We start from the raw sequence: 10,935 nt of genomic DNA, 5'->3' as shown, positions 1-10,935 counted from the left end.
AGAACAACCAGTATTCAGTCATTGGTGTGGCATGATAATTTCAACCAAAAAATGTGATTAATCAAAACCGAGGAGGGATGAGTTTAATTTACACTGGGCCATACTGGTTTGGATAACTACTGTACTTTTTCCTTTGACAAATGGAAACATTGAAAACTGTGTTGTTAACTACTGCCCACTTATTTAACATAATTGTTTTTTAACACTAGTCTGTGTGGACTCCAGATCTCAGACCAAAAAATACCAGGAGAATTTTCAATAAGTGCATTTAAAATCCTAATTTTAAATGTTTGTTTCATTAAATGTTATTTTTAATGCTGCTTTTAACCGACAAATCAGAACTGCACAATAGATCAAATCCTTACTAAGGTCAATGTGACATCAATGTGTACCATATCTCAATTGCAATGCAGCACACATGGTAATTTGGACATAAAATTAAAAAACATATTGACGGTTTAGATGAATATTCATGGTCCTTTACGTCCACAAATAGAGCTTAATCAGAAAGCAATGATGTGGAAAGAAGAGTAGAAAGAAAAATGTGAATTACTCACAATTAGTGTCGTAAAATAAGATCACAATGTTATGTTTTCTAAAATTGTGCAGTTTTAATAAAAATACAACAGATCTGCAGAGCAGAAAACCTGTATTGACACCATTCTCATGTTAACGCAGATAATCTGCAATGCAGATTTAATATTTGTCCTATATGATGAAGCAGCATGAATGAATGGAATAATATATTTTTTTGGATCAGTAGTGAAAATATGAGTTTTTCCTTCTTTAAGGGTGATTAATATTCAATGTTTTGAATATTCCGAGGCAAAAGAATTAAATATTCATTACAGTCTGTTTTAGTTTGTATCACAAACAAAAAATATTTAATCAGCCTCAACAGCAGTTTATTTCAGTGCACATTTTTATTTTTTCTTAAGAAAATAAGTTATACAGACTCTTACAAAATAGAATAAACTAAACTCAGCGCTATAAGAACAAAGTCTTTCATGATAAATAAAACAAATTAGTGCACTATGTCTTCCCCTAAGCATGAAAAACTGAAATAAAAAGCATTAACAGGAATTTAGTGTCAACATCCATGACAACTAAAAGATCTTCAGCATCGTGGTAAGAAGATAAATCATAACAAAAACAACAGGCACTTCAGGGGAAACTCAGAGCCTCTTTGTTTGGTGCAGAGGATTTTATAACTGATTATTATTCAGCTCCACTTTATCACAGATCAGTTCTGCTGATCATCTTCTGAAAATAATCTGCATTTTCAAGCCTTGCAGGTATTAGTTCTCGCCTGCAGCTTCAGGTATAACAAGGAGTAAAAGAAATTTACAAGGTTAAATTAATTTGACACATTGGACGCTGAAACATCAGGAGCACCGACCTGATCAGTTAACCTCAAATCAATCACAGATGATCATTTATCATGTTGGATCAAATTGTTTCAGGTCTTATTAATCTTAATCAAATAAAGATGAATCTTTGTACTGAACAGTTTCACAAATTAGCTCAATAGGTGCAACATAACATCAGCTGCATCTTTCCTGCTTTGAAAAGAAAATTATTAGAGATTAACAATGTGTTCACTGTTTATTCAAAGTGGGAGAGCTTCAACTTTCGTCCAAACAAGATTGATAGTTTAAAAATTTGGCTGCTGCAAGAAAATACCGAGTTCAGTTTCAGCACTATGTAAGGCTAGTTGAATGTTAAAGTAATAATAATAATCACAATTATTCAGGTCAATATTGACATCATGATTGTTTGGAGGTATATCTCAAACTTTGGTGGAAGAATGGATTTTTAGCACTTTAAAACTAAACTTGTTAAACAAAAACTGCTTTCCTAAAAATTGGATTTTGTTGATTCTATCATTTTTTAAATGTTTGAATGAAATTTTAAACTAAAATACAAGTTAGATTAATGGCGTGGGCCTAGATAAGTTACAGAAGCAACATTGTTGTCTTGGAAGACTCAAATGTTTCCCAATCTCTTCTTTTATCCGTTTCTGTGAACTATAGTAAAACTACAACCGTTTAACTGAACGAAGCCCTTTCCTCATTCAATATGAATTAGAATATAACTGATAAGTAAAACTAAAAGAAGTAGACACAGACTGAAAACTATCCACTAATTATTTCTGTCAATTTGAATTAAAACACAATTTTACATCATATTAGAATATTACTTAAGACCAACAAACCAGATGAGTCACAAAATGTAATTCTTCAAGGAAATGGCTGCATGAACATAGCATCAGAAAGTTGAGTGGAAGGAAAAAGTGTGCTTGTAAAAGGCATAACTTTATCCTTGAGATGATGGGAAAGGAAATCTAGAAATCATGTGAGATTTGTAAATCATCAGTATTTTTAGGGCTTAATCTAAAACTAGTGCACTGGTTACGTTAAACCAGTGCTGAGCCAGAGATTATAACTAAAGGGCAAAACAACTGAACTATTACTCAATGGTCCAAAGTCCTCTTTTAGAATAAATATGCATTCAAATTATAAATCAAGGATTAGAAATCACAGAATTTGCTTGAGGTTCAGTGTAAAGTTTGCAAAGCCAGTAATGTGGGAACCATGTCCTCTGCTGGTGTTGATCCTTTAATAAATGTGGAATCACTGTGCTCAACAGCCACCCTGCCTGTCCGAAACCCAAATAAAATAAAATATAAAACAGAGAATTTTTCAGGAGGAAACAATGCAGACAAGCTGAAGGCGCCATTAAAACTCGGCTTATTCAGCAGAGCCTTGGCTAAACGTCTCCATGCCACGCCGCACTGATGCAGTAAATCAAGCCATCGCAGCGCAAAGCAAACATTAAGAGGGCCTTCATGTACTAAAAATAATTGTTCTTAATTGATCTTATGTAATATTCAAATTTTCTGAAAAACTGAATATTGTTTATTATTTATTTCGAATTCATAACCATCAAAATGAAAATAAATAAATAAATCCTGAACATTTATTGAATTCACTGCAAAAATAGAAAGTCTTGCCAAGTATTTTTAGTCTAGTTTCTAGTGAAAATATCTGGAATATAAGAATAAGAAATAAATAAGACAAAACTAACTTACAAGTAACTTTTAAGTCAATAATTTCTTAATATTTATGAAAAAGTACTAGTTCCACTGGCAGATTATTTCACTTATGATATGGGAAAATATGAAATAATCTGCCAGTGAAACTAGTATTTTTTCTTCAATTTTAACAAACTATTGACTTAAAAATTGCTTAAGTAGGTTTTGTCTAATTTCAATTGTACTGAGACATTTGTACTAGAAACTAAACCAAAATTACTTGGTACTTTGTGTACTTTGTGTATTTGCAGTATTCTGTACATAATTTTGATTTGTAAAATTAAATTCAAGAAGTAAAATTTACTTTTACTTAGTGGACTGCACCTTTAGTTTTGTTCTTCTGTTTGCTGGTGTTAGAAAAATAAAAACGGACATGTCGTATTGTTCTGGAGTGATAATCCGCTGCAGCCTTAGCCTCAGTAAGCTGCCTCCTGCAGCAGGAGGTGCAGCTTCTGCTGGGTGATTTCAGAGTTCATGGTCCAGAGGAACTCTGTTAGTCCTCCTTTCAGCAGCTCCTCCATGGGAACAAACTGCAGTACCTGTCTGTCACCTGCGTGTGTTCGGTTCTCCCCCATGTCTCCTTCTCCTCCTCCAATCAGCTGCTGGATGCTGCTCTGCACGTCACTCAGAACCGGGAGCATCGGAGCGGCCGCTTCGGGGCAGAAGCCGACGCACATCAGCAAGGCCCCAACTCCGCCGGACGGGGGTGGACACCTGAAGGAGATGGAGCGGAAACAGGCGTGCAGGCAGAACACAGTGGCAGCGGTGACTCGAGTCAGGGCTGAAAACACCCGCAGCAGCAGGGCGTCCCCGGCGCTCAGGGTCTGCAGGGCGAGCAGGACACATCCCAGCAGCTGCTGCTGGTACAGAGGCTCGCCGTCGTGCAGCAGGACGCAGCCTCTCTGAGGAAACGAAGGCTCTTCACTGAACGTCAGAACTAAATCGTCTGCTTGGCTCTCAGCAGCAGCAGCCCACGCTGCGCGGCTGTCGAACACCAGACACCGCCGTTTCTCTTTGCTCCCCTCAAGACCTCCAGCTTCAGACAAAATGGAGGCAGTGCAAGCCGCACGGCAGGAGCGGCAGGGGGTCACTAGAGTCCAGTCCACCGCTGCATCCTGCAGGGCTTCGTTCAGGTGGTTCAACAGCGCTGAGTCACAGAATGGAGAGTTCCTGACTGCAGGCAGCGCAGCTCCAGTTACAACATACCATGAATCTACATAGCAGCTGGAGCGGGGTCCTTCTAACACGCAGCCCAGCCCTCTGTCCTCAGTGCAGTGACTCTGTATCAGCGCAGCCTGGCAGCTCCGCCCAATTCGCTCCCTCCAGCTCAGGTTCTGCAGCTCCCTGCGCTCGTTGAAGGAGCCGGTTTGCTTCTTCTGGCCCAGAGGTCGACCTGCCGACACGCTGCAGCAGGCGGGACTCACCGTGTTCCTGGAAATCCACCGGCTCCTGGGAAGAAAGCTCACCTGCACACAGTAATACTACAATTAATATCCAGAAGTGATGCCACAGACAAGAGAGACTAGTAGAATATAAACCTCTAGAGGCTGGTTAAAAGTCAGATACATTATTACTTTTGTCTGTGTTCTAAATAGTAAATCCCTGTTTTAAATGACTGCTAAATCCAAATATTCTGCTGCTGGCCATGCCAAACCAATGTTTACACTCACACTTTATACACACTGCAAACAGATACTCAATGACACAACTGAACATCTTTGAAAAGCAGAAGTAGAGCCTCCTGTAAAACCAACAATAATGCAGCAAATGGTTTCTAAGTGGTAGGACAAGAACAAAACACTTGTCTTTTCCAGCAGCCATTTTACAGCGCATACAGCAGTAAAACCAGCTGACCAAATGTGCTAAGCTCAGCTAGGGTTGCTAGGCAACAGAGCTGGGCTGAAGGGTTGGACTTGGCTAGGGTTGAAAGGTGACAGAAAAGTGCCAATGGAATGTGACTTAAAAACAGGAAGGTTTTTGAAACAGCTCATTTTCTAGACGGCAATAAATAAATAAATGAATTAATTAATTAATAAAAACACCCACACATTTTTTTGGCAATACGTTTAAGCGATTTTTAGAAGCGGTTTTTAGAAGCAGAGCCAAATGGAAGTACCAAATGGAAGTACAAAAACATAAAAGGTCCAATTTAATTAACATGCGTCTTACCTGGAAGCGCTGCAGGTATTCATGCACAACACAGTCTCTGATGTGGTCAAGCCGCTGCCTCCTCTCTGTGCTCATCCCTTCAAACAGCCACAGGTTTTCACCGATGGTCCCCACCTGCAGGGTGTGGAAGTAGGAGCACAACTCCTCATGCTGCTTCAGAAACGTCTCTGGGATAACCGAGCTGGGGAACAACGCCTCTCTGTCAGCCAGATTTGGGCCATAATTTCGGATCAGTTTGGAGAGCAGAGGCCTCACCTCCTCCTTGGTCTCGTAGTTCAAACACACGACGTAAACCTCGGAGTTCCCCGCTTTGCTGGTGGCGGGTTTGAAGACGCTGACGGAGCGGAAGCAGCAGTTCAGCAGGTAGAGCAAGCAGATGGAGGAGTGTTCATACAGCGTGAACATCTTCAGGACGAAGGAGCCACCGGGGCTCAGGAGGAGCAGCGCTGCAGCGGCCTCGCAGTAATGCAGCGACGCCACCAGCGCCTCCTGCTCGTCCGGGTTCTCCTGACAGTCAAAGCTTCCGTCGGCCGTCACCACGTCGACCCGCTGCATGTTGGACACAAACACTTGCAGATCCAGCAGGTGCTTCTGGAGCATGATGTTCCCCGTGTTGTCGGAGCCAAAGAACCACCACGGCAGCGTGTTGGCGATCAGCCGGTCGTCCACGATGGTCGTGCTCCCTCCGTTGGCCTCGTGGTACGGGTTGAGGGTGTTGGCGACCCAGCCCCAGTCGCAGTAGCGGGTGGACTCGTTCGTTTTCATGTAGTGATTGAGAGCGGTGATGAACGCTCCTGGAGCTTCACAGAGATGGACGGAGTTCAGCTCCCCGTTTTGAAGCGCCTCCTCTGGCAGAAGGTCAAAGGTCCCCAGGATCTCGTAGAACTTGCACCAGGCCTGAGTGCAGATCTCCGCGTTGGCAGCCGAGCGAACAGCAGCGATCACCTTCCCAGCTCGGTTGGTGGAGTTGGTGTGTTGGTGCCACACTTGTATGTTCTTGTCACTGAGCTGGTTCTTCACGGCATTCAGAGACGCCTTCAGCTCCTGCAGGTGTCGGTGGTTCTCTGCTGGGTATTTGAGAGCAACATTAGGGTCGGGGATGCGCCATTCCTCATCCACTGGCTTCATAAAGGTTTTAACTTTGTTAAAGAGATCCTGGGTCTCTGCCTGTGTTTCAGGATCAGACGGCACCAAGCTGCAGGAGAGCTGCTGCTGTCGGACCTTTCTTCTTGTGCCACAGCTTGAGCTCATCCTCCCCACCTGTAGAGCAAATACAATGTGGGAATTATTAGGATTAAAATCCACATCTTAAATTTCAAACATATATAGCCTACACACCTCTGGAAAAAATTAAGAGACCCCTGCAAAGTGAACAGTTTCTCTGATTTTACTTTCTATAGCTATATGTTTGAGTAAAATGAACATTGTTCTTTTATTCTATGAACCACTGACAACACGTCTCCGAAAACCCACCAGGTGTTTGCTAATTGCTGCTAGCTAGTTTGAAGGAGCTGAGTGGGAGAGGGCTGCTCTGTGGGGCAGAAACTTGGAAACTGCAGCTGCAGGAGGAGATACGCCTTCGGTCCTTCCAGACATTTTGCAGAGCTGAATGGTTGCCATGGAGATTAAAGGATTTCTCAAACATACATGAAAGAATCAAGGCAACACTCCAGGTATGTTTTTGGTGAAGGAACAACATTATAGCGTGATGTAAAGCTAAAAAAAGTAGATTTTACATAATGCTGTCCTGTTAAGTCAATTGCGATTAGCAAAACTACTTATATGCTAAAAATTACAGACGCTTCTTTTTTTATGGAATCATTTTCGACATTTGCAAAACACTAAGTGCATTTCTCTGAACAAACAGCTTAACAGCATGAATTACCTGCTAAATACAGTTTCTTTCTCAAAATCCTCAATTCATCTCTGAAAATGAAATATTTGTCGATAAACACGACAGTGCCTCAGAATGAGAAGTACTTGTTTCATTGTGTTTGAATACGACAGTCAAATTTATTCGTCATGTTGTCAGTATAATTATTGCACATAACCACTTACATGGACGTACAAAGGCATTTGCAGTTTGTTCACAGAAATGAGAAACCCGCTTTAATTTTGTGCACAAAAATTGAACAAGTAGTTTTGAGAATTTCAATTATGTTCTGAAAAGTGCACCAAAGCGGCTGAGGAAAACCGTATGAGCTGCGAGGATAATGAAAGCATGTCATGATTACATTGTGTGACGTCCAAGCGGGTCACAGACGGACTTTTCAAAACCCAAAAACATTTGTATTTCCCTAAAACTTTATTCCCTCAGGGAAAGGTCTGTACCTGTCTGCGGTGTGTCAATTTCAGCGTAAACTACCTGAAAGCAGCGAACAGACACTCACCCAGCTGATGCTCAGTAAGGAAACGGAACACACCACCCACGTGACTTAAAGCACACAGTGCGCATGCGTGAAAACAAGTGGTCGAAGTTTTCTTAAAGGAGTAGCTCAGAGATTTGACCGGTTCAAAGTTATGCTTCCCCCTGTAGCATTTGAAAAAATAAAACAATTAAGATGATAAAACATTATAAAAGTTATGAATAAAATGGTTATGGAAGCCCGTTTCCGCCACTCTGTTAAAAAAAATTAAATAATTATCTCATTATAATGAGATAGTATCTCAAAATAATGAGATAGTATCTCATTATAATGAGATAATATTTTTTTTTAGAGTGGCAGAAATAGGCTTCCATAAATGGTGTTCTTTGCACTTTTTGATAAAAAAAATGGTGTGTTGAAAATTATTTATCCTCATCGGCATTGCATCAATCACATAGCAAGCCAGCTAGCTAGCTAGATAGATTTCATGCCGAATTTCATACATTTTGCTTCATATAAAATAAAATGTAATGGTGGCTCTTAGTTGTAGTGCCACGAGTTTAATGTCAGACTACATTTTGTGTAAATGCTGTCTGAGAACTGAAAAGCTGCATCCAGCCTGTCTATATCACGCCACACCTGTCTGTTTTACAGAGGATTCAAAGATAGTATTGTCACTTCACTGGATGGGTTTCATGGTAGCTGGTCTTCTGATGACACTGTCATGTTGAAGCAGATGCTTTGCCAGATGCTGTGTAACTTTTAAACTAACAAACAGAGATTAAGGAGTCGGCCCTTTTGCTGTTAGATTCTTCAGACTGATTAAAAATACCTAAAGGATCTATGGTCTAATAAAATTATATACTATGAATTAATTTATTTAAAATAATATTAAATTTGAAGGTGAAACGTGGATACTAAAGAAATGTGGAACAGAAACATCTTTATTCAGGGATGAATGCTAAGGATGACAACTATATTTTTATTTATGACTAGATAAGGGAGCAGACTTTGAATAAACAGCAATCACGAACATCTGCTCTCTGTCACAGTGATGCTAACGAGTCGCTCTCTCTCCTCCTACAGCTGCTGTCTGACAGCAAAGTCTCTCCAAACCTTTCTCAGTCGAAACATGCATCTTCTGAAAACTGACAGGAAAAAGATCAACCTCCGAATTGGAAAAAGATTTACCTGCCAGATCACATCTGGAGTTGTGGATGTCATAGTTTACAATGTAAACAGACACACAAACTATTTGCATTAACATTCACAGCTTCTGCATTTATTGTCACCACTAAGAGATTCTTTTTCTGCAGGCCAACAAGCAAAACAAAAAGAAAACAGACTCTAAAGCAGGGCCGGCCCAAGGCAAAGCAAACTAAGCAGCCGCTTAGGGCCCCAAGGCCACTAAGAGGCCCCCTCAGTGAAGATTATTATTATTATTATTTGTAATCATTTCTATGTTGTTCTAATATCAAAAACACACAATTTCACTATGAAGTGATTTGTTTTTACAATAATATCTATTTGATAATGTATGTAGAAATCATTATTTTATGGATAAATAAAAAGAAATTGCTCTTGGGGGGCCCTGGTGGTACCGCACGCTTTGCCAGTAACTTGAGCTGCAATGTGCAGAGAGCATCCCAACATCCAAAGCTCCAGTCAGAAGTTAAGAAAGCAAAGCAATGTCTCAAAAAATGACTTATCCTTCAGGGAGGGAGAAAAGAAAGAGGAAGAAAAAAGCCAAGACAAAGGTTTGTTTTAATGTGTCTTGGTAATGTAAAAGATTTGTAAAGCTGCTAATAGAAAATTAGCTTTAACGGTCCAGTTCAACAGCCAAACTTTGTGTTTGTGTGAAACTGAGTTTAAACTTTAAATGAGTCGATTCTCATGGTCGGCTCTGTATATTTCTGAGATATTTTTGGCTTCAAAACACCGTGTTGCTACATCGATGAGCTGCTCTATGCTGTAGTTGGGGATATTTTGTTTGCTGCTGAGCTTAATCATTTTGTGGCTAAAACAAACATTATTTTTACACCAACTTCTAAGTTATGGGAAACTTCTGTTAAAATCATTTGAAAGCTCAGAATCTGTCCAGTACCGGTACCGGTCCACATTCGCAGGTGAGAAAGACTCACCTGGTGTAAATTACATTTTTAGCTATTGGAGTAACGCTGAAGAGAAATTTATTTAATCAAAGAATGTCGGCTGCACCAATTGCAGTTTTCTGGCTGATCCCTGGTTACAGATCTTTAAAAAGCTTGACCTGCCAATTTTGATTTTGGCTGATATGATTTTTTTTGTCTGAAATGTCTCTAAATATAGCCAGAAAGTCGCTGAGTTGGCAACAGTGGGGTGAATATTGTTAACTGCAAACGTTCAGACCTGACCTGGTGGGCTGGTCTGTCAGTCAAACGTCTCACTGCAGATCAGACGAGGACAGAGGCTGATTTTTAAACCTTTGCTTACGAAGATAAGATTAGTGGATAAGATGGGATTCACGTGTAAGTATTGGCCGATCACGATCCCCCAAAATTAAGGAAATTGGCCCCCAGAAATCAACTGGTCGATAAATCAGTTGGCCAATAAATATATCCTATATTATACATGTATATAATGTAAACAGCACTGCCAGAGATGCAATAAGTTTGGGGGTGCGCGCGTCGTTTGTATCGAGTACGGAGCTGTTGTTCGGGGGGGGGCAGTAGTAAATGTTATTAAAAAATGAACAATAACACATTTTGTTAGGGAGAAAATGCCAGAAAAGGAAGAATATCCAAATTCTCCTTGTGTAAATGTGCAAACTCTTCAACAAATATTTGACTGAATCTGTGTTTGGTTTCTAATACATGATCAATAGCACTACTACTAATACTCGATAAATAACCTGGGCAAAAAATGTCAAGTAAAGGTCATGGGTTACAGTACATCCATCTAAAGACTATGCCAGCGTCGCGCCTCCATGAGTTTTCATACGGAGGCCTGTCGACTCTCTGTGATTCATTGCATCGATGTGGCCCCTCGGGTTGAACTTTCTCCCTCCATGCGTGTGATCCACGTTTGTCTGCACAGATTCATATTTCTTCTCCCTGAATCATTGATGATGAAGGGTGGTGGGTGCAGAATGGGCTGTGACATAAACCCTTAACACTGCCTTAGCTTGCGCTTATGCTGAAGAAAAGGAATAAAATATCTACCCTGAGCCACAGTTAACTTTTTCTACAATGCAGGACAACAGAATGGGAAACCTCATGTTATCAGTTGGTAAAAACTGTTAATGTCATTCCTGGATTTATGTTTGAA

The 10,935-nt window shown here is 40.4% G+C and overlaps 1 protein-coding gene and 1 long non-coding RNA gene across 5 annotated transcripts; one reads left to right on the top strand and one right to left on the bottom strand.

Moving 5' to 3' along the window:
* Positions 1–3,229: 3,229 nt before the first annotated feature.
* cmtr2 (cap methyltransferase 2) lies at positions 3,230–7,683 on the bottom strand. 4 transcript variants are annotated; one of them, XM_028016117.1, is made up of 3 exons: positions 7,654–7,683; positions 5,264–6,523; positions 3,230–4,560 (listed from the first exon to the last, which is right to left on the bottom strand). In XM_028016117.1, the coding sequence occupies exons 2-3, from the start codon at positions 6,512–6,514 to the stop codon at positions 3,511–3,513; spliced, it is 2,301 nt and encodes a 766-aa protein (XP_027871918.1). In that variant the 5' UTR covers positions 6,515–6,523; positions 7,654–7,683; the 3' UTR covers positions 3,230–3,510. The 4 variants fall into 4 exon arrangements, with proteins under 4 accessions (XP_027871918.1, XP_027871919.1, XP_027871917.1 ...); XM_028016118.1 differs by having other exon boundaries at positions 7,629–7,681; XM_028016116.1 differs by having other exon boundaries at positions 7,595–7,672.
* Positions 7,582–9,409, top strand: LOC114143796 (uncharacterized). Its single transcript, XR_003595320.1, has 3 exons — positions 7,582–7,667; positions 8,716–8,863; positions 8,946–9,409. It is a non-coding gene; the product is annotated as an uncharacterized LOC114143796 (long non-coding RNA).
* Positions 9,410–10,935: the final 1,526 nt, after the last annotated feature.

The sequence above is a fragment of the Xiphophorus couchianus genome, chromosome 4, assembly GCF_001444195.1.
Source record: "Xiphophorus couchianus chromosome 4, X_couchianus-1.0, whole genome shotgun sequence".
NCBI lineage: Eukaryota > Metazoa > Chordata > Actinopteri > Cyprinodontiformes > Poeciliidae > Xiphophorus > Xiphophorus couchianus.
The sequence above is the reverse complement of the archived record's forward strand: the minus strand, read 5'-3'. Positions and strand labels throughout refer to the sequence as shown.